Source organism: Bubalus kerabau, chromosome 12, assembly GCF_029407905.1.
Source record: "Bubalus kerabau isolate K-KA32 ecotype Philippines breed swamp buffalo chromosome 12, PCC_UOA_SB_1v2, whole genome shotgun sequence".
NCBI classification, from domain to species: domain Eukaryota; kingdom Metazoa; phylum Chordata; class Mammalia; order Artiodactyla; family Bovidae; genus Bubalus; species Bubalus kerabau.
Window position 1 is genome coordinate 74,522,244 of NC_073635.1, and position 24,078 is coordinate 74,546,321.

Below are 24,078 nucleotides of genomic sequence, written 5' to 3' on the forward strand. Positions count from 1 at the left end.
ATTTGTAAATTCATTCAGTAAAATTTTAAAACCCATGGCTTTATACAAAGAGAACTAAATCTTTCTGAACATTGTAATCAGAACACTGGGAGCTTTTCACATTTGCTCATTTAAATGTCTCAAATGTTTCAAATGTCTGTCTGCAAATTCAATCATAGCATTTCAAAAATGAATTTTTCTCTATAGAGATTAAATGTAAGAATAGTGAGTTTAGATATTTTTCTTATTTTGTAGCCATTTTGTGCTTTATGCTATACCCCAATTTATATAACACAGATACGCCATTTTCTGCTTATAGGCAGGGCCTAGTGTGTATATATATATGATTCATGTTCTGTGTACCCACAGACCTTGACCATACTGTGGATTTAGTTCCAGAAAACCATAATAATGTGAACATTGCAAAATACAGTAATTCATTATTAATTTTTTGTTCCTCTTTACATACAAAAGTTATGTTTATTCTATACTGTAGACTACTAATTGGATAATAGAATTATGTCTGAAAAATAATATACATTCCTTAATTTTCAAATACTTAAGTGCTAACCATCATCTGAGCCTTCATTGGGTTGTAACATTAAAGAACACTGACCACTGATCACCATGACAAATATGATAGTAAAGAAAATGTTTGAAATATTGCAAGAATCACCAAAATGTGACACAGAGACAGGGAGTGAACAAAGGTTGTAAGAAAAACGACGCAGATGGACTTGCTGGATTCAGGGTTGGCAGAAACATTCAATTTGTTAAAAATACACTATCTGTAAAGCACAATCAAACCAGGTATGTCTGTATTTCTGGGTGCCAAGCTTGGTGCCAAACCTTGAGGATTCTACTCCTCATGACTCAATCCCTCATTTTAATGCCTACAATCAGTACCTGAATGCCAGTCTGTATCACCTATTAAAAAACAAATTAAAGCAAACACTTTCCTTAATCATAATCAGTGCAAATGAATTTGAAAAGTAAATAAATTCTAACTATACTCTGATAAAAACCATTCTTAAGATGTTGATGTTTTTACTTTCTATACTTGTATGTGGCTGTGTTCATATATTTAAACAGAATGGGATTAACATGAACATACTGTTGTAATCTCTTTTCATTTAGTATTTCATAAAAGTATTTTAATGGCTACATAATATTACAGTGTGTATAATCATTTAACAAACCCCTGATTTCCAGGTAGTTAGATGGTCTCCAATATTTTACTATTATAAATAACTATTTAATATTCTTGAAGCTAAATCTTTGCAAACAACCTCCATAATTTCTTTCAGAGAAATTCTCAGATATGTAATTGACAAGAAACAGGTATGAACATTTTCAGAGGAAACTGTTACGGAGTGGCAACCTACTTTCTAGAAATAAGATATTTTTTTTTTAGCTATGCCTTGTGCCTTGGGGGATCTTAGTTCCCAATATGGAGATCAAACTCTGGGCTCCCAGCAGTGGAAGGGCCAGGTCTTAACCACTGGACTTCCAAGGAATTCCACATGCCATTTTCTACTTCCACTTGTTTCTCTGCACATTCACAAACCTGGGTGTTACAGCTTTGTTTTAATCAACATCAGTCTGATTCCAAAAAGTGGAGTCCCTTTCCCAGAACGTCTTACTGGAGACACAACAGCTACAGGCTTCCCGCCTCCCACATCTGCTGACTCTAGTCCACTTCTCAGGTTAAACTCCCAAAAGCCAGCTCCATCCCCATCACTCCACCCCAGGATGTCTCTTCTACGAAACTTCTCACTGACCTCTCCATTCTTCATCTCTACAAGTCGGCTTCCTTGGGGTCCTAGGTAGTTGTGAGGGTTGGACATGTAACTATTACACACGTGGTGGTTCACTGCACAGAGGAGTGAACTGCCAGGGGCCTAGTTCTTCATTCACTGGATCAGGGCATCACACCTTCGTTCATGCAGGTCCACTACCCAGAATGCCTTCCACATGCATTTCCACCTGATGAAATCCTAACCACACATCACTAAGTCTGTCTCACATGCTTTATTTCCCAGGAATTCTCTATCCTCTCCTGTCGACTTCTCCCAACCCTAACAAATGCTATATCATCTTTTCCCAAACTTCTATAAAAATTGTGATCACTTCTATCTTACAAAGCTAACTTAGTACTTTTCTTGTTTCATCAAGTGGACTAGATGTGTTGACAGCAGGATCTGTATTGGATTTGCCTTTGTGTTATTTATATCATCTGTCATGTCCTGTGCAAAAGAGGCTTTCATGGGAGGGTGAGATTTTTAACTCAGACTGGAGAAATTTATGGAAAATTGTCATATTCCTTACATACATAAATAGACAAAGGACAGGCATGGGAGATTAATCTTACAGCTATAAATACAGTTGCAAATGGCCAGTTCCTCAGTTTCAATTGGATAAACAAAATTTTATACAGTGTAAGTGGTTAAGGTCATTTTACATCCTATGAAAATGACAACTATCTTTGCTCAAGCACTGGCTTGTGTGCTGGTCTTCATGCCAGGTGTTATGTGTCTTATCTTGTTTAAGTTGTTCAACAACCCTAAAGGTTAGGTCCTATCACTTGCATTTTGCAACAGAAAAGATTGAGGCTTATAAGAGAAATTAGTCTGCCTGAAATAAGAGAGCCCATAAGTCACAGCATGGGACTCAAATCCATGTCTGTCAGGCTCTTTTCCATCTGCTGATGGCCTCCTTATCACCCGGATGGCTTGACCCCTTAGTATGTCCCTCTGTCTAAGTAGAACAGAGAAAGTGGAGAGAGGTGTAGCTGCAGTTCAAACAACTAGCTTCACATATAGGTCCTATGGCTAGACAACTTAGGCATGGCATCAATATTGGTGAGTATAAGGTGGTGGTGGGACAAGGGAGCTGACGTCACTGAGCAAAGAGGGTGCTTGAGGTCAGGTGAGCTGGCTGTCAGCAGGAAGAACTGGAACCCACAGCTGGGCTGGAAGAGAAACCTGCAGCTAAGTGGGGTACATGGTTCCCCAGGAAATAAGCCAAACAGACATCGTGCCCTGCTTGGAGCAGCAAGATTCATTTTTGATCTGATCCCATCAGGTGGTGAAAGGATCTCACACTGTCTTTGTCTCTGGGTTCAGGCAGGGATGAGCCTGTGGGAAATCCTTCCAGTCCCTGCAGGAGGCTGGTGTGGGGAAGGTGGGAGAAGGAAGAAAACTGCCTGTGATGAAGACAGACTCCACGGAAAGATGCAAGGAAATGCAGTGGAATCACAAGATACTAAATTATGATGCAAAGGCATGCTTTGTAGAATATAAAAGTGAATAAATCTGTAGGATAACCTTCTAGAGCCTCATGTTCAGTTACCAGAGAGGTTTGGATGATTCATGAGCTCAATTTCAAAATGTCAAAGGAAATATTTTGGAAACCACAGGTTATCAGTCATCAAAAACTGCCTATGGGAGAGAAAGGACTTTACTGGAAGGTCTTGTTCAAATGCAGTGCTGAGTCAAGAGGTCTGGGTGAACCTGAGACTCTGCATTTCTAAGAAGCTCCAGGAGATACAGGTGCTGCTGGCCCTGGCACCACAGTCTGAGTCACAGAGAATTAGGAAGCAGGCAGGGTAAGGGGGACAGTCTGGGAGTGAGGAGAGGGGTTTCTGAGAAAATATCATGTAAAAAAGGAGCAAAGTTAGGAAACATATTTTTGCACATTATAGCAAGGTCTAGTAATCATCTCTAAAAATGGATTATCCAAGCAATAGCTCTGAGCAAAAAAAAAAAAAAAAAAAAAAAACCAAATCAATCTACCTCCAGTGATGGAAAATGCTCTAAAACGGCCCAGGACTTCTCTATTGATCAAATCAATTACAAAATCATCTATGTGAGAAATGCAGCCCATGTTCAGAATCTACCCAGGAAGTTCTAGGGTGATATTTACCTCATTTGGGGGCTTTATTTTTACTTGCTATTTCTTCCACGAATTAGAAACCAGCATAGTACCTTCTACACTTTCTTATTGACTCTATCGTCCAGGAATCAGGACAGCAGGGGAAACAATGGAAAAAGAACAGATCCCCACTTCTGCTGGGCGGGCTCACTCCCATGTCCCTTCCAGCAGCCTCTCCCAATCAAATCTAACACTAAAGGGGTGACCGGAGTGATGGGGGTGGGACAGGTGAGCAGGAGAGGGAACATGGGATGTGCACAGGTGGAGTGCAATGGTTTCATGAACACACTGCTGCTGCTGCTAAGTCGCTTCAGTTGTGTCCGACTCTGTGCGACCCCAGAGATGGCAGCCTACCATGCGCCTCCGTCCCTAGGATTCTCCAGGCAAGAACACTGGAGTGGGTTGCCATTTCCTTCTCCAATGCATGGGAGTGAAATGTGAAAGTGAAGTCGCTCAGTCCTGTCCAACTTTTCGTGACCGCATGGACTGCAGCCCACCAGGCTCCTCTGTCCATGGGATTCTCCAAGCAAGAGTACTGGAGTGGGGTGCCATTGCCTTCTCCACTGCCTGGGTATAATCTCCAAACTCAGAAATGAAGCTACTGGTGATGGTCTGAGTAGACCAAGACACCATGAAAAGTCAAGCTATCACAGTTATTAGTTCAGTCTCCAAATCTAATTTTCCCTCAAGCATTTCAGAATCTCAGGTTAACTCTAAGACTTTGGGGGTTTAAAATGGAAGAATAAAAGTATGTTTGTCTCTAAGGTGTACTATAGAGTCATACAATAATAACTAATATTTTTGGCACCTGGGGAAATTTAAGATGAGTGTGAATGAACAGAATTACATTTGTAACAGGAAATCTGACAGACACATTGCTGAACATGAGCTCCAGTGAATGTTTTCCCAGCACAGGAGTCCTCACCTTCTCCCTGGCCTTCAGTGAAACTGGAAATAATAAGGAGAGAGCTTTTGCCGTATGATTTACTGAAACTGCTCCCTAGGTATCATTTAGGCATCAAGGTGAATATTTTTTTTCTATCACAAGTGTTGTTTAGTCACTAAGTCATGGCTGATTCTTTTGCAACTCCATGGACTGTAGCCTACCAGGCTCCTCTGTTTATGTGATTCTCCAGGCAAGAATACTGGAATGAGTTGCCATTTCCTTCTCCAGGGCATCTTCCCAACCCAGGGACTGAACCCATATCTCCTGCTTGGCAGGTGGATTCTTTACCACCTAAGCCCATGTCACAAGGATATCACTCATTAAATTATAGCTATACTCTACTAGATGCATCTATGGTGGAAAGAGTTTTAAAGAACAGTTCTTAAAGTATTTAAAACACAAGGTAATCAGTTTATGGAGTTGTCTTGTGTGTGTTTTGGTTATTGGTTGCTCACACCTGTGTTACTCACTCACTCTCCCAGCCAGCAGTCCCTCAGCACCCTCTCGGTGCCCTGCAGAATGCCACTTTCAGGAGATGCTCTCTGATCTTAAGAAGCCTCAGGGTTCTGTGTGACACAGATCCAAAATTACAAAGCATGCCACGGGTGCTTTTAACTGTTATAACATTTACCAATTCAACCATTTTTAAGTGGACAGTTTAATGTTAAGTACATTCACATTGTTGTACAACCAACCTCCAGATTATTTTTGCCTTGTAAAGCTATACCCATTAAAAAACATCTTCCCATTCTTCAGCAACCATCTTTCTACTTCCTGTCTTTATAAATTTTTTTTTAGTCTAAGAACCTCATATAAGTGGAATCATACAGTATTTATTCTTTTTGTGTCTGGATTATTTCACATATCATGATGTCCTCAGGATTCATCCATGGGTCAGAATTTTCTTCCTGTTTTAAAACTGAATAATATTGCATTTTAAGGATATAATACATTTTGTTTCTTCACTCACTTTCAACACGGGCACTTGGGTTGCTTCCTACTTTGGCAGCTATGAACACAAGTGTACCACACACACTGTCTTAAAGAATATATAAGATCCTGTGGAAGCATAGAGGGGCATTAGAGTTGATTGTGAAAATGATACATCCACCATCTAGAGATGGAGAAGTGTCCCTGGGGTCTAGGGCAACATTCACACTGGAAGCTGGGAGGACAAGGTGCTCTGGGAGAATGTACACAAGACAGAGGCTGAGATGGTTGGATGGCATAAAGGACTCAATGGACATGAGCTTGAGCAAACTCAGAGAGATAGTGGAGGACAGGGAAGCTTGGCCTGCTGCAGTCCCTGGGGTTGCAGAAAGTCAGACACAACTTGGCGACTGAACAACACAAGATCCAAGTGTATGGGGTGTGTGTATGGACTCGAGGCTGGAGAGGTAGATGGGGAAGAGATTCCTACTGCCTTGTCTGTTATGGTTTATTCTCTTCTTAAAGAATCAACCCTAGTCCCAGCTGAGGGTCCCAAGCTGAGTGTGAAAGGAACATCACCAGCAGACATGGACACTGGCAAGACCACAAACCCTTCTGCCATTTCCCAAGTGGATCTTCCCCTGCTCCTTTCATTTTGTTTTCATCCACTTTAAGCAGGTCTCTGGACCCTGCGTCCAGCTGGGGCTTCTGGTTCCTCACCCTTGACAGACTCACGATTCTGGACTCTTCTCTGATGGCCCCAAGTTGGCCAAACAGTCCCTATTTGGAGTGTACCTAGGGGTGAACTATGGTTCCAACATCATCTTACCCAGGCCAGTAAGGATCAGATCTGTGCTAAAGAAAAGAGCAGTCTGTGGGTGACAGCAGGGGGATGACAGCTCAGTGTGGGTGAGTGGAGGACAAGTCTCTGGGAAGGGCCAAGGGACAGAGGAGGAGGCTGCAACTGAAAGGTGTCATGGGAGGAAGAGAAGATTCCAGAGGCATAAAGAAGAAAAGATGGACAGGAAGGAGATATTGGAGAGTTATGGACAGGGCGAAAGGGTTGACTTCAGAGACTCCACATGAATAATCAGATGAAACATATAGTATCCTGGGTCAGGTTAAGTTCCAGCTCCAGGATCCAGGGTCCACCAACCACCATGAGGGAGCTCACAACACAAAGAAGTGCTGGGATCCTCACTACATGGTTAGTTTCTAAGAAAGTTTCACCCACGATGTCATCGATCTAATCTGCATCCAAGAGAAACAAAGAGTTCCCTGACACATTGACAAGGAAGTAAACAGCAGATGTGGTGCTAAATCTAGATTTTAAAGAGGTAAATGGCATAAACAAACCTTTTCTTTTGGTTCAGTGCTTACTGTCAGGTCCTTCAATACCAGAGGCCCGTCTGGGCTGTACTTGAAATTCACATTGTTAAAGGCAATCATTCCGTTGTCAGGCCAGTATGCTGGTGGACGAAAGTCAAGTTCCCAGGGTGCTTCTTTCTCAAGCTCTGTATATTCAATCACCCTGTCTGCTGACATCATCTGGAAGATACATGACATCACATGGGTTAGGAACAGAGGGTCTTGTTTATGCATGTTCAGAGACTGTAAATGAGACATTTTGCTTTTTCATCTTGATATCTGCTTTTTTATGGTTAAGAATATCCCAGGTCTTATCATCCCCAAAGCACAGACATAGGAATCTAAGGAGGACTTTGATGATATGCCATTTTCTTGTAACACTTTCACTTACACCTACTTCCTTCAACATGGTATTAAAACTAAAAACTTTAGAAATATGGTAAGATTTTATTGATCCACCTTTCACATCTGAATAGGCAAACCAGAGTTTTCTCAAAGAAAATAATAATTATGAATACTAATCAGTAATGTGCGGCTACAGAAGGGCCCTGTGTCATTGATGAGCAGAAATGGATAGTCATCAAGCCTCATTTTAATTATTAGTCACTTTCTACTCTATAAGAAGAGAAAAGTGGAAAGATTTCATTTTTATTGCTTTTCTCCCTTTAGAAGAAGATGTAAATATTCAAAAGAGGACAAATTTACATATTGATTAAGACCTACTAAACAACCACAATTCAACAAATTCGATAGCACATTTCGAGATGTAGCTTATCCTACAAGAAGGGACAACCACTAATTCAGGTGGTCAACAAGCATAAATGCTAAAATGGGAGATGGCTAGGAGATATGTTAATTAAACAACCAACCTCCAAATGTTAAATTTTACTTTTACCAAAAAAGAGAAATTACCCATTAAGGAACAAAAATAAACCCCTAAGAAATTAACTTATATCCTCTTCAGGATTTTAGAACTTCCTTCTTAACAGTGACATTTATTATCTTTGAAGACATCTTGTGATGAATATAAAACCTGCTGACATGATACACATAAGACTGAAGAAAATATATATGTATTTTATTTAACATTAATTTGAACAGATGGAGGAAGGATCTCAAAAACCCTTGTTACTACAATGTAAAAATAACAGCTTTACTACTTTATGCAAGAATTGCTTTTATGCCATTTAATGGCAAGGAGACTAGAAGAGGCTAAGAACATAATGATAAACATCACCATGTTCTCCACTTCGGTGCTTTGCCTGACACACCACTGGAACATCCTCATGAGTGTGAGGGTGAGAGACAGGACCAGGCCAATCTGCCCAGGAGTCCAAGCTAAACAAGGAAGAAGGGGAATAAAGTCAGTCCCATTCTTTTTAAAATTTTATTTTGTCAAAGTATAGTTGTTTTATCTTTGCTGTACAGCAAAGTGATTCAGTTATATACACATTTTTCATATTCTTCCATTGCAGTTTATCACAGGATATTGAATATAGTCCCTTGTGCTATACAATTAGACCTTGTTGTATATCCATATTATATGTAATAGTTGACATCTGCTAATCCCAAGCTCCCAATCCATCCCTCTCCCATAACAACCATAAGTCTGTCCTCTATGTCTGTGAGTCTGTTTCTGTTTCACAGGTAAGTTCTTTTGAGTCTTATTTTAGATTCCTCATATAAGTGATGGGCTTCCCTGGTGCCTCAGTGGTAAAGAATTCTCCTGCCAATGCAAGAGACTTGAGTTCTATTCCTGGGCTGGGAAGATCCCCTGGAGAAGGAAATGGCAACCCGCTCCAGTATTCTTGCCTGGGAAATCCCATGGACAGATGAGCCTGATGGGCTACAGTCCATGGATCAGAAAAGAGTTGAACGTGACTGAGTGACTAAATAACACCAACCACATATAAGTAATATCATGTGGTATTTCTATTTTACTTCACTTAGTATGACAACCTCTAGATCCATCCATGTTACTGCAAATTGCATTACTTCATTGTTGTTTACATCCATCGCATATATGTATCACATCTTCTTTATCCATTCATTTATTGATGGACATTTACATGGCTTCCATGTCTTGGTTATTGTGAATAGTGCTCCTATGATGCAGCAGGGTGCATACATCTTTTTGAATAATAGTTTTGTTCAGATATATACCCAGGAGTGGGACTGCTGGATCATATGGCAACTCTATTAGTTTTTTGAGGAATCTCCACACTGTTTTCCTTAGTGGCTGCACCAATTTAAATTCCCATAAACAGTGTAGGAAGGCTTCCTTTTCCCCACACCCTTTCCATCATTTGTTATCTGTAAGACTTCTTAACAATGGCCATTCTGACTGGTATGGCATGGGGTCTCATTATAGTTTTAATTTGCATTTCTCTAATAATTAGCATTGTTGAGCACATTTGCTTGTGCCTGTTGGCCACCAGTATGTTCTTTAGAAAAATGTCTATTTAGGTCTTGGAGAAGGAAATGGCAACCCACTCCAGTGTTCTTGCCTGGAGAATCCCAGGGATGGGGGAGCCTGGTGGCTGCCGTCTATGGGGTCACACAGAGTTGGACATGACTGAAGTGACTTAGCAGCAGCAGTAGCAGCACATTTTTCAACTGGGCTTTTGTTGCTGTTATTGAGTTGTATAAGGCATTTGCCTATTATGGAAGTTAAGCCCTTGTCAGTCACATCATTTGCATATATTTCCTCCCAGTCTGTAGGTTGTCTTTTCATTTTGTTTATGGTTTCCTTTTTGATGCAGAAGCTTGTAAGTTTGATGAGGTTCCATTTATTTTTTTTTCTATTGCCTTGGGAGACTGACTTAAGAAAACATTGGTATGACTTAGATCATGGAATGTTTCGCCTATGTTCTCTTCTAGGAGTTTTATAGTGTCATATCTTATGTTTAAGTCTTTAAGGCATTTTGAGTTTACTTTTGTGTATGGTGTAAGGGTGTGTTCTAACTTCATTGATTTACATGCAGCTGGCCAACTTTCCCAACACAGCTTGCAGAAGAGAGAAAGTCAGTCTTGTTCTTAACTCTAAGCCTTCTGTCACTATACCAGAAAAAGTCCTTTATAATATTTAAATCACCTGCCTATAGTGATTGGAGAAGGCAATGGCACCCCACTCCAGTACTCTTGCCTGGAGAATCCCATGGACAGAGGAGCCTGGTAGGCTGCAGTCCACGGGGTCGCACAGAGTCAGACACGACTGAAGAAACTTAGCAGCAGCAGCAGCAGCAGCATATAGTGATAGTATTACTTATACTTTTACTATCTATTGATTGAGACCATGATACAATGGAAACAAACAAACCAGAAACCCCACTATGAATCCAGAAAGACTATTAAATGAGTTTATTAATCCCAACAGGATTGAGGTACACTTGACAGCATTATACAAGTGAGAAATAATGTCATCATTCAAACTTTGGTCACTATGGTTTCAAGAACCATCATCTAATTTCACTTTCTACATCCAATGCAGCTATAGGCAGAAACCACAGAAAACAAGGCAATGGATTCAAAGAGTCAGTGCTTGAAAATATAAAATACTACTCTCATTGTTCTATTATTAAAGACTGTGATTAAGTGTTGTTGTTTAGTTGCTAACTAAACAACTCGTGTCCAACTCTTTGTGACCCCATGGACTGTAGTCTGCCAGGCTCCTCTGTTCATGGAATTTCCCAGGCAAGAATACCAGAATGGGTTCCCATTTCCTTCTCCAGGGGATCTTCCCAACCCAAAGATCAAACCTATGTCTCTTGCACTGACAGGCAGATTCTTTACCACGGAGCCACTTGGCAAGCCCCAAATTTTTATTTATTTTCGCTCTTCCAGGTCTAAGTTGCAGCATGTGGAATCAGTGTTGTTAATATGGAATAATTACAGATGGTGAATTTATGCCACATGTCAACACCTGTACATCTGGTATCCAGTGGTGAAGACACTGTTCTTGCATATAAAGAATCTTTGTCACCCCAGTGCACCAGGCACCTGCAACCAAGAGATCAGAGAAGCCTTAAAGCTAAAACCTAAAGCCCAAGGGTGGACAAAATGCTTAATTGTAAACTTGGCTCTCTCCTCCCAACTACATAAGTCTGCTTGCTATAGCTATGTAGAACTTAACTTATCCAAAGAAAAAGAATAAAGGCCTCATCAAGACTCAAATGACTCCTCTCTATGGGCCAAACTATGGAATCACATGTTGCAAATGCTTTACTACAATTCATTAGAACCAATGGTTTATGATATTAGATAAAGTGGCAAGAGTTCAATTTAATAACTGTTAATACACCTAGAAATTATAATCATACCACAAATACTTATTCACATCTGTACTTACATTCTTTCAGAATCAGGGCCCCAAAGGCAACAGCAATGACCAAGATGGCACAGACAACATCCAGACACATGGCAAAACACTGGGACATGGTCGAAAGCATTAACCAGCTCTCTGGATTTATGAACCATAATAAGCATAATAAATAAGTGGGAGGAAAAAAAACATGTTAGCTGCTTTGAATGAGTCAGTAAAGCTACATAAGATTTTTACACAACGTAGTAGATCAGCCAAGTGACACACCCACATAACTAGGTCTTGACATCAGACCATATATAGGACATGTACACAGGAATCAATCCAGGTGCTTTATGGGAAGCACCCACGGAAAACGTCAACCCACAGGTTAGAAACAGAAATGTGATCCTAATAAAGAAGATGGAGAAATGGTCTCATTGGTGCATTTCTTGCTGCGCTGGGTGTCAGAGTGAGGCTCATCCTCTCACAAAGTCAACCATTCCCAGCTCCCTGATAGAATGTGCAGCTCATACACTGCTTCCAGCACTGTCTGCACTTACTATACATGTTTACTCTGAGGAGCTGGTATCTAAATGGCCATGAGTTAACAGGATTTTCAATGTGGCTTTCAAAGTTCCGTTTTATCTTCAAAATAAAATAAAGATTGGAAAGATGAGTCTGAGTTTTACAGGCTTAGAGCATATTCTGAAATTTCTGCCCAGGAAAAAAAAAATTAACTGATACAAAGTGTAATATATATCAACTGGGTGGGAAATCAGGAAATTATTTTCCTCAATTACATCTGCTGCCCTGAATGTTCTGAAAAGAGAGTCAGCAAACTACAGCAGGGGTAGGGGGCAGGGGAGGGTGGGGAGGGTGGGGAGTGGCAAGAACAGCACACCACTTTCTTTTATAAATAAAGTTTTATTGGAGAACCATCATGGCCATTTGCTGATGTAGTATTTTTGCCTACTTTGGTGCTACAATAGCAAAGTCGAGCAGCTGCAACAGAGACAGTATGGCACACAAAGCCTACCATGTTTACTATTTGGCTCTCTGAAAAAACTGTTTGTTGACTCCTGTCCTAAAGGGACAAAGCCATAGGGCAAACTGACAGCTGGACAATACAAGCCAGTTAGGAGAGAAGTGGGGTGTGACAGGGGGAGAGGGGAACACAGAGGGGATGCTGAGAGGAGGGTGGGGGAGGCAGGTGTGCAGGGAGGGAACCTGAGGCTGACACAGACAGAGGCGCTGGCCGGCAAGACCACCTGAGAGGGGGGTCAGGACTCTGAAGGGAGCACATCCCATCCTTTGAAATCATTTCCAGAAACTTACAGACCTGAGTGCAAGTCTTGGCACGTCTCAAACAGTTTCTGAAACTTTTGTTGGGCTTTGTATGCCCGGATGGTCCGGAGTCCCTGGAGAGAAGATGCTAAGTGGGAAAATACTGGGCTTTGTTCTGTGGAAGCAGAGACAAACAACATACATAGTCAGGGAGGCTGGATGTGAGGAAACCCACTACCTCCCATGTTCTTTGGTTGCGTGTCCTGCCAAAGGGCACATCTGGCGCTTCCTGGAGGGCTGCCTGGGGGAGGAGGGATGATGCCCTTTCTGGAGTGGATCCTCCACGTGACCCTCAAGCTCCTGCTCACACCAACCTTCACTTTAACAACCTGGAAATGAAAAATTCTCTTTGAACCTATCTTTGACTAAATTAAAACTGTAGCTAGTTTTAGATAATGAACTTGGATTTTTCCACTTAGTAGATACAGACAACCATGGGAAACAGTATATTTCTCTTCTTGGCTTTGTTTCTAGAAGATGAAGTTTGCATTAATTTGCAGTCACTATCCATAGTCAAGGTTTCTGATACAAACATCTTTCCTTATGTTTTTATAATCATCCACATTCCTTTTTTTAAAATCTTATCTCCTTATGATTTTATGTTAATAATGATTAACTATATCTGTGCATTAACAATGAGATAAGCACTAGAGAATTTCATCCTATGTGGTTATCTGTAGAATAGAATGAGTGAGTGAAAGTCGCTCAGTCGTGTCTGACTCTTTGTGACCCGTGGACTATACAATTCATAGAATTCTCTAGGCCAGAATACTGGAATGAGTAGCCTTTCCTTTCTTGTGGGGATCTTCCTAACCCAGGGATCAAACCTAGGTGTGATTAACTATAAATCATGCTCCCCATTATTCTAAAACTAGGAATTTGAATGTAGTAATAGACTAAATGGGTACTGAATAGATCCCCTTCCTTTGTTCTCCCAAGGCAGTTATTTTCAGCATTCATTTATATGAAAAGCCTTGGGGAGGGTGGCCACAGTGTGGCATCACCCCAGGTACTGGTGATGATAAAGAGCAAATCTGAAAATAACAGGGCTTATCTTTTCAAAACACTTAACAACTGCAACTTATTTGCCATCTTTGGAGTATGTGAGAGAATGTATTTTCCAAATGTATCACCTCTGACATTGTGAATATATTTCCTGATGCCTCTTTTCCTTTTCCTAATCTTTTTCTTTCCTTTTTCCTCGTAAGTCTGGGGAAGAAAAATTCCCTATTTTCCTTCTACATTAATTGCAACATGATATAACATTTTATGTTTAGAAAAATGTTTACTGAGTGGCTGCTATGTCAGGGAGTATGCCGTGAGCTAGACAGAAGCAGTCCCTGTCCTCATGGGGCTTACATTCGCTCTCCTTGTGCTGAAATGCAAAAGCTGCAGGTGACCCGCCACCAGCTCTGCTTGCTTCAAGGGCCACACTGACTCACAAGGGCAATTACCTGTTGATCTAGGGAGAAATTCCAAAAGAGAGAGTCTGCAGGATGTCAGGGGTCTGGGTAATTACGGCATAAATGGAAGCCAGCCTGCACTGCCACCCCAGCCTGAGAGCCCTGGGACTCACTTGCACATTCCAGGCGCTTGACATCTCCTGATGTATTTAGGAAATAGAGCTGAAGCAGGAAGAAAATGATGCCAAGGAGAGCCAGGGGTATCGCAATCCAAGGAATCATAGCCACCATCACGATCACCACGCCAATCACAAGTAGAAATGTCTGAAATAGTGAAGAAAGACACGGAGGCCTCCTTATGAAGGATTCTTTTCAAAGATAAACTTTAATAGATTGTTCTATTAGGATTAAACTCTTTTCCTCGAAAGATGTGTTGGAATGTCAGGGAAAACTTTCCTATCCAAAGGAAAAAAAATTATAGATGCTCATTACAATATGTATTGCATGTGTCCAACACTATGATAAGAACTTTCTAGGCATTAGCTCTTTTGATACACTCAGTAACCCTATGAGGCAGGCATTACTTTTTATTTTGGCCATGCCATGAATCTGGTGGGATCTCAGATCCCTGACCAGGGATTGAACTTGGGCCACAGCAGTGAAAGAAATCAATCCTAGCAGTCCTCACCAGTAGACACCAGAGAACTCCCCTAGGCAGTACTATCTTTAACGGATGAGAATATTTGAGACTCAGAGGGTAGTTGTTGAATCCCAAACTATCAGGAGTCAGTAGGTGTTACTGATACTAAACAGATGAGCAAGAAGATATCAGAGATGAGGAATTCAGAAACCTTAGCTATTGACACAGGGATAAAAAAGTAGTTAATTATAAATTCTAAGCCCAGTAAAAGGGGGAAAAATGGAAATGTCTACCTTTGGAAACATGAATTCCACTTTCTTGGTTTTCCATCCTTAGTTAATATTTACTGAGTGCTGACTGTGTACAGGGCTGCACATTCGAAACTTCACATGTATGAAGTCGATAATCTTTACAATAGCCCTATCAAGTAATAGTGTTATCTCATTTTACAGATCGAGACACTGAGGCACAAGAAGAGGAAAAGCAACTTGATGGAGACTGGAGACTGCAAAGCCTAAGTCATGGAGCCTGAGAGGTCATGTCTTGAGCCATTATGACATATTTAGGCTTTTTCCCAACATACAGCTAAGTAACATTATGCTAAGTATTTAAAACGTCCATTTCAAAGGTGAGTGATTATTGCAACAGCAGATACCATTTACCAGGTGTTCGCATGTGCTAAGAGTTCCACAAACATTTCACTTAATCATCACCTCACCCCACAAGGTGATTTTATATTGGGAAGTGATCTTGGCCCAAAAAAGCAGCAGGCAGACTAGAAACCCAAGTCCTTGGCTGACTCTGATTTAAGTATCTTTATCAAGAAAAGTATAATATGATAGTGGAAAGCTTCAGGCAAGAATGCAGTCAACACTTAGCATCTGCCTGTTATGAAAGTGGAGTGAATAATAAAGATGTGCAGATTTACATGGCCTGGACCAAGGCCTCTGAAGGTTACAGACCTTCAGTTCAGTTCAGTCGCTCAGTCGTGTCCGACTCTTTGCGACCCCATGGACTGTAGCCCACCAGGCTCCTTTGTCCATGGGGATTCTCAAGGAAAGACTACCAGAGGGGTTTGCCATTCCCTCCTCCAGGGGATCTTCCCAACTCAGGGATCAAACCTAGGTCTGCTTTACTGCAGGTGGATTCTTTACCATCTGAGCCACCAGGGAAGCCCTGATCACACAATACCTTGCTTAATCTGTTGATTCTTTCCATGGATCACAGTGGAAATGAAGAATGATTAATTAAAGGATGACTTGATCTCTTCCCTAGCTTCCCCTTCACTAATTTTGTGAACAAGATGGCATCTGAAGAAAGAGCATGAGAAGTCGACAAATCTGCACACAGTGGGGGACGGTGATGACTCTGACCTCCATCTCCCTGATCAACTGTAATTACTTCCCTTTTTCCCTTTAAAAACTTTCATGGTTGAGCAGACTCTTCAGAGGTAGTTTTTGGGGGACGCTGAATCCACCATCTCCCAATTGCTGGCGTTTGGGTTAAAGGCAATTATTCTTCCTACTAATACTTATGAGTATTGATCTTGTAGGTGGTGAGCAGTGGGACCTGGTTCCATACCATCTGGATAAAAGATATTTTTGTAGGGTTGTTTGTTTGCTTAAATACCTTAAGTCACAGCACTCAACATGTGAAAAGCTACCTACAAAAATAAAATTTCTGAGATGACTTTGATCCCATGCTCAAATTATGGGCTTAGATGCACTTGTCTTTAAAGGCTTTGTGTCTTAAACAACTCCTCTCTACTTTCCTGGTAAAGGTATTATTTTCACCTTATTATTACATATCTTTCTCAGTAACCACACCTGGCTTTATCCAAAACAAAACAAAAAAGTTGCAGTAAATATGTGTCCTTTGTGGTAATACAATGCATAATTTAGCTCATCTAAACTATCTCTCTATAAGAGGTGCTTGTTTCCGTTATGAAATGCGCTCACAGTAAAGGGAATCCACACCAGCCATCTGTAAGGCAGAGGGAGGACCGCTTGCCCTGCATGTCGCTGCTTCAGACCAACCTTGACGTTACTGTGGAGCCACTTCTGCCCCAGGAGTTACTCATGTTAACTCAGCCTCCCAATCACAGCTGCCCCTTTCTCTCACAACCATGACCTTTTCTGAAGGTAACAAGCACATCACCAGGCTGAAAGCCCACCCTTAACCAGTGTGAAAAGGCCTTGAAAAACAGGCACTTTACTATTCCCTGTGAGAACTCTGACAGGACTGCTTTGTTACCTGGATTAAATCTTGAAATGTCAGGGGCAGTAAGTCATCCATAAGCCCGATGTCTTTGCAGAAACGATTTAAAATTCTTCCTGAAAGAACAGGATATGAGAAATTACTCATTTCCCCAGTCACGCCCTTTAAGAGAAAGAATTCATGAACAAATGAAAACAATATTTTTAAAGTACATATATATATTTAATATATTACAGAGTCATATGAAATATGCCAGTGTCAGTGGTAAACAAAGAGAAAATAGGATGATACCTAGAGAAATAAAAATACCAAATGACCGTCAGTGAGGAATTGAAATTGAGGCATTATTTTTTAAAAGAATTGGTGGGGGGAATCTTGTGGCAGTATCAAGAAAGGTTGGTGGATTTGAGAAAGTTTCCTCTTTTATATCAATCCAACCTGAGACACCTACCAAGTGCCAAATTGGTAAACAGCTACAAAATACTTAAATTAATCCCAATTATTACACTAATTTTGCTGATACTTTTTAAATAAACATAATTACAAACTCTCTGATATTTTTTTTTCCTTAAAAAAGTTTATAGCACCTTACATTTTGAAAAATTGTGGATTCCTGCCATTTCCAAGTTGTGAGCTAACTACACGGGTAATAAATCATTATTTTCAGAGGTACAGCAGGTGGGGCAGACTCATGCTTAAGCATCCAAGAAGACCAGAGGCATATAGGTAGGAAAACAGAAATATTTCTTAATGACTAAAAGGTAACTTATCATCATTGATTTTATTTCCCTTCTCAGAATCCATGAAAACAATATATCCTAAAGACTGTAGGTTTGGAAGATTGTCACTGAGCAGGATCTCTGATAAAAGCTATGGAGCATGTCCACTGGAAAATGCCCACATGCATTGTTTTATGATTTGGGGGGGATTCTTAAACCATGAACCATAAGAACTGGGGTGGCCATGAGAGACATGGGCCAGGTGAGAACTGTTTATTCTGGGGGAACAGAACATCATCTGTCAGTTGACTCCTCCTGTCACAGGAATGCACTCCTAAAAAGTACATGCACTTTGTCTCCAAGAAGGGTACTTTTCCTGGCCCAGTGCACCTCAAATGCCCTTCAGGGCAAAATGCAGTCTGTAGCTCCTATCTTTGAGAGAATTATAGCTGCCAAAAGTTGAAACCTCTGTCATGCAGCAGATCTCTGAAACATTAGATGGTATACGGAAACTACTATCACAAAAATCCTCTGAAGTTTTATAAGCTATTTTTGCTTTTCTTTTTCATTAAATATTTATAAGCGAGTTCTACAGGATGACAGAATCATTCATTTCAGAGCTTCAGGCCTTTCAGACATGATTGAGGCTGAATGTAAGACTCAGGACAAGTAGATGCTCCCTGCCTAACACATGCAGCTACCTGACAGCCAGGTGTTCATTGAGTAAGTGCTCTCTGTCTTCACTCAGGTCTCTCTACCCAAAACTACGCATTTCTTCACCTACCTCAATGCCATTATATATCCCAAATCGTAAGTTATGACATTTACATGGTTAGTTTACTAATGCTAATTGGACAGTATTTATAGGAGAGTTGTATTTATTCTGTTGCATTTGTTATGCCTTTAACAGCTTTAAAAATATAATCTACAGCTTATAAGAACTGACCAGGAATCTCATTTTTATCCCAGGTTGCTTTAACCATATTTTGCATAAAAGGAAGTTTTGAGGTATCAGACTGTCCATGTGTTAGAAATGCAGAAAGACTGCCTGGATTTAACCAGACTGAACAAAACACAGAATGTCTCTGAAAACATCCTGTAATAAAATTTGAAGCCTTGACAATCTAAAACTGTCTTAGGTCAACTTTAATTCTCACTTGTGAAATTTGTCATTTTTCATACTTTTTGAAAAAGCTGAATACATAGGCATTCTATGTTTTGACCAGTAATAACCTTTTTTAAAACTATAGTAAATTCCTGCTACTCTTAAAAAGTACATCCACTTCCCTGGAATAATTCCAATGTTCATTTTAAATAGAACTTATAACTTTATAAAATTTCCAGCTGTCTATTACACAATAGACCTGTAAGAAACTTTTGCCTTATCATTTTCAAGAAAAAAGTAAACCAGACGTTTGGTGCTTATATGCAAAATTAAGCTCTCCCTGTGAAACAAAATTAAAATGAACTCTTGAGTGAAGCAAAGCCCTGATGAAAACAGAAACAAGGACAAAACAAGCAAACAAAGAAAAAACATGCTGTGGATTTTTTGTGGTTTATTTGTCTTGTTTATTTGTATTAGTTATTTTTCTATTTTTCCTTGCATCTGGGAAATCACATGCATCATTTCCCATTCCCAGTTGTTTTATCAAATTTATCATATTAATTTGAATTTTATAGAAGAAAAAGACCAAAAAATCCATAACGTTGCATCAGGTCACTTAATCAAAAAATCAGTTAATGCCAGCTATTTGCTATGCATTTCTTTAAATGCTTTACATGTATTAATTCTCCTTGTTCTCACACACAAAAACGTTGAGAATATTATCTCTACTTAGTAGAGTACTAAGTAATAGTTGAGTACTATTATCTCTACTCTACAGAAAAAGTTGAGGTCAACAGAGGTTAAACTTGACAAGGGTCTGTCTTTTGGTGGCTGGGATGGGACTCACATTCAGAAGTTCAGTTCAGTCCGGTCGCTCAGTTATGTCTGAATCTTTGCAACCCCATGAATCACAGCACGCCAGGCCTACCTATCCATCACCAACTCCCGAAGTTTACCCAAATTCATGTCCATCGAGTTGGTGATGCTATCCAGTCATCTCATCCTCTGTCGTCCACTTCTCCTCCTGCCCCCAATCCTTCTCAGCATCAAGGTATTTTCCAATGAGTCAACTCTTCACATGAGGTGGCCAAAATACTGGAGTTTCAACTTCAACATCAGTCCTTCCAATGAAAACCCAGGACTGATCTCCTTTAGGATGGACTTGTTGGATTTCCTTGCAGTCCAAGGGAGTCTCAAGAGTCTTCTTCAACACCACAGTTCAAAAGCATCAATTCTTTGGTGCTCAGCTTTCTTCACAATCCAACTCTCACATCCATACATGATCACTGGAAAAACCATACCTTATGTTGGCAAAGTAATGTCTCTGCTTTTGAATATGCTATCTAGGTTGCTCATAAGTTTCCTTCCAAGGAGTAAGCGTCTTTTAATTTCATGGCTGCAATTACCATCTGCAGTGATTTTGGAGCCCCCCAAAATAAAGTCTGACAGTGTTTCCACTGTTTCCCCATCTATTTCCCATGAAGTGATGGGGCCAGATGCCATGATCTTTGTTTTCTGAATGTTGAGCTTTAAGTCAACTTTTTCACTCTCCTCTTTCACTTTCATAGAGACTCTCCAGTTCTTCTTCACTTTCTGCCATAAGGGTGGTGTCATCTGCATATCTGAAGTTATTGTTATTTCTCCTGGCAATCTTGATTCCAGCTTGAGCTTTTTCCAGCCCAGTGTTTCTCATGATGTACTCTGCATATAAGTTGAATAAGCAGGGTGACAATATACAGCCTTGACGCACTCCTTTTCCTATTTGGAACCAGTCTGTTGTTCCATGTCCAGTTCTAACTGTTGCTTCCTGACCTGCATATAGGTTTCTCAAGAGACAGGTCAGGTGGTCTGGTATTCCCATCTCTTTCAGAATTTTCCAGTTTATGGTGATCCACATAATCAAAGGCTTTGGCACAGTCAATAAAGCAGAACTAGATGATTTTCTGGAACTCTCTTGCTTTTTCGATGATCCAGCAGATGTTGACCATTTGATCTCTTGTTCCTCTGCCTTTTCTAAAACCAGTTTGAACATCTGGAAGTTTACAGTTCACGTACTGCTGAAGCCTGGCTTGGAGAATTTTGAGCATTACTTTACTAGTGTGTGAGATGAGTGCAATTGTGTGGTAGTTGAGCATTCTTTGGCATTGCCTTTCTTTGGGATTGGAATGAAAACTGACCTTTTCCAGTCCTGTGGCCACTGCTGAGTTTTCCAAATTTGCTGGCATATTGAGTGCAGCACTTTCACAGCACCATCTTTTAGGATTTGAAATAGCTCAACTGGAATTACATCACCTCCACTAGCTTTGTTTGTAGTGATGCTTTCTAAGGCCCACTTGACTTCACATTCCAGGATGTCTGGCTCTAGGTGAATGATCACACCATCATGATTATCTGGGTCGTGAAGATCTTTTTTGTATAGTTCTTCTGTGTATTCTTGCCACTTTTCTTAATATCTTCTGCTTCTGTTGGGTCCATCCCATTTCTGTCCTTTATCGAGCCCATCTTTGCATGAAATGTTCCCTTGGTATCTCTAATTATCTTGAAGAGATCTCTAGTCTTTCCCATTCTGTTGTTTTCTTCTATTTCTTTGCACTGATCACTGAGGAAGGCTTTCTTATCTCTCCTTTCTATTCTTTGGGACTCTGCATTCAAATGGGAATATCTTTCCTTTTCTCCTTTGCTTTTCACTTTTCTTCTTTTCACAGCTGTTTGTAAGGCCTCCTCAGACAGCCATTTTGCTTTTTTCCATTTCTTTTCTATGGGGATGGTCTTGATCCTTATCTCCTGTACAATGTCAGGAACCTCAGTCCATAGTTCATCGGGCAATCTATCAGATCTAGTCCCTTAAATCTATTTCTCACTTCCACTGTATAATCATAAGGGATTTGATTTAGGTCATACCTGAATGGTCTAGTGGTTTTCCCTACTTTCTTCAATTTAAGTCTGAATTTGGCAATAAGGAGTTCATGTTCTGTGCCACAGTCAGCTCCCGGTCTTGTTTTTGCTAACTGGATAGAGCTTCTCCATCTTTGGCTGCAAAGAATATAATCAATCTGATTTCAGTGTTGACCATCTGATGATATCCATGTGTAGAGTCCTCTCTTGTGTTGTTGGAAGAGGGTGTTTGCTATGACCAGTGAGTTCTTTTGGCAAAACTCGAATGTGGGGTAGCTCCTCTCGGCCATGCCCCTGACCTCAGACGTGGGGTAACTCCTCTTCACTGCGGCCCCTGACCTCCCACATTCAGAAGAGCTGACTCCAAAGTCTGTTTTCTTTACCAAGGGTCACATGGATCCCACATGACATAGTGGTTCAAAACCACTATTGAAAAATAAAGAAAAACCATTCAATTTAGTCTGGGTAAAGTCTAGAGTCATTTTAATTTGCTGGTTAATTTTCAAACTTTAAATTTCACAACTCTTTAATAGAATCTAATAATATGGATCTTATTCCAGTGTGACAGTCTAATTCAAAAGGAGCCTTTCTCTCTCTCTCTCTCTCTGAATCAGTGATACCACTGATACCACTCTGAGTCAGTGCTGCTTAAGATAACTGTGCTTCTGTCAAAAGGATCTTGACTGTGCCAGTGAAGTGACTGGCACAGCTATTACAAAGCTTTGTCCTAGCAGAACTGAGACATTGGAACATCTCTGCCTTCATCCCAACTCCATGTCTATTAATAGATTTTAAATGTATACTGATGACAATCAAAGTTTCCTCTCTTATCTGACATCAAATTGTAAAAAATGGACATAACAATTAAGGGAAGAGAAAAGATGAGGTATGTTTTAAAAAATACTCAATGTTTATCCACAATTTATAAGGTACTCATTTTAGCACCTAAGACTTCAAACCTTAATCTCATCTAGAAAGCAGTCATTGGATACAGTAAGAATCAAGATAAGACATACCTGAAAACCAGGCCAATTAAGCATGAAACTCTACAGTTGCTTTGTGAAGGGACATGGGAGTGGTTAGAAAATTTGGCACCAAAAGGAATTCAACCTCCTTCAGCTTTTAGAATTTCCCATTGTAGGAGTGAAATCTACTCACCTGGTCTAAAACATTGGTCAATTTGTTAATAAAACTAGCTAATCTTGTAAGATAAACTACTAATTGTCTAGGTTACACAGGTGCTGCCTTTTATACCTTTTGTTAATCTGGCTATTTGTGTCACAAGTGTTTACTTAATCTTAAATCAAGGAAAAAACAGTTTTCTAGTAACACTGATGACTCATCATTTTGTATTTATTTTCCTTCCATTCACAGGGCTATGTCAAGATTAACATTTAAAAATCAGCATTCCTCACCTTTACCTTTTAAGGGCCTGTAAGTTTATAAAATAAAACAATTAGGTATCAAATATTTGATCCTCCTAAGATTCATCTTCAATGCACATTAAATCCCAGGGAAATGTATTAAGTGTTCGGCAGTTTTGTCTCCTTTATTGACAGACAGCAGAAATTTGGCAATTTTATTTCTTTGACAGAAAACAGAACTTGGAAGCTTGACCGACAGACAACAAACTTTATGGTTCCATGAAACAGCTTCCAGTGAACTAATATATGTGATTTTCTCTTCATGACATCATATACCAGAAACAAAGTCCATCCTAAATTATGTATTACAAATTCTACTTTTGAAAATAAGATAGGAAAGAGTTCAATTTAATCTACCACTAAGTGAGTAGGTAATTGATTGACTCAAACCTTTTGGGCAAACTAGGCTTATCTTTGTGATACTTATTTAGGTTTGAATTTTCTTGAAGGAATGAAGTCCTGCTAATAGATATAGGAGGGGGAAGCAAGATAAACATTAGTGTGCTGGCTGCTCTAAGATCAGTGAACTTGAAGATTTAAACTTGGTCCCAAATTCTTGAATAATAAATGAACTAGTGTCTAGAGAAGCCTATAGGTCTTGAACATGAAGAACCTGGCTAACTGTGGTCATGAGACCTCATAGGCTGAAATAATAGAAATTCAGTTCCTTTTAATGCTCCCAACTTTACAAGTGTAGTTTTCACATTAACAGTCAAAGTGGAGCAACTTCACAGCCATAATAGCATGGGCTCCTCCAGTCACTTCCTTGTTCTAACTTCCTAATAAGATGTGATCTGTGTGGGCCACTGCATTTTACCATCCTGTGCTCCTCACAGTGCCTGGACCAAACAACATGCACTGAATAAATCTAC

The 24,078-nt window shown here is 40.1% G+C and overlaps 1 protein-coding gene across 1 annotated transcript in view; it reads right to left on the reverse strand.

Moving 5' to 3' along the window:
- The window catches only part of LOC129624660 (ATP-binding cassette sub-family C member 4-like), a 123,735-nt gene that overhangs the window by 21,014 nt on the left and 78,643 nt on the right, over positions 1 to 24,078 (reverse strand). Inside the window, exons 20-25 of the mRNA XM_055542817.1 lie at positions 17,100 to 17,179; positions 14,380 to 14,530; positions 12,799 to 12,918; positions 11,505 to 11,615; positions 8,394 to 8,494; positions 7,145 to 7,336 (exon numbers count right to left, since the gene is read on the reverse strand). Coding sequence (XP_055398792.1) covers positions 7,145 to 7,336; positions 8,394 to 8,494; positions 11,505 to 11,615; positions 12,799 to 12,918; positions 14,380 to 14,530; positions 17,100 to 17,179 — 755 coding nt within the window. The remainder of the gene's footprint in view (positions 1 to 7,144; positions 7,337 to 8,393; positions 8,495 to 11,504; positions 11,616 to 12,798; positions 12,919 to 14,379; positions 14,531 to 17,099; positions 17,180 to 24,078) is intronic.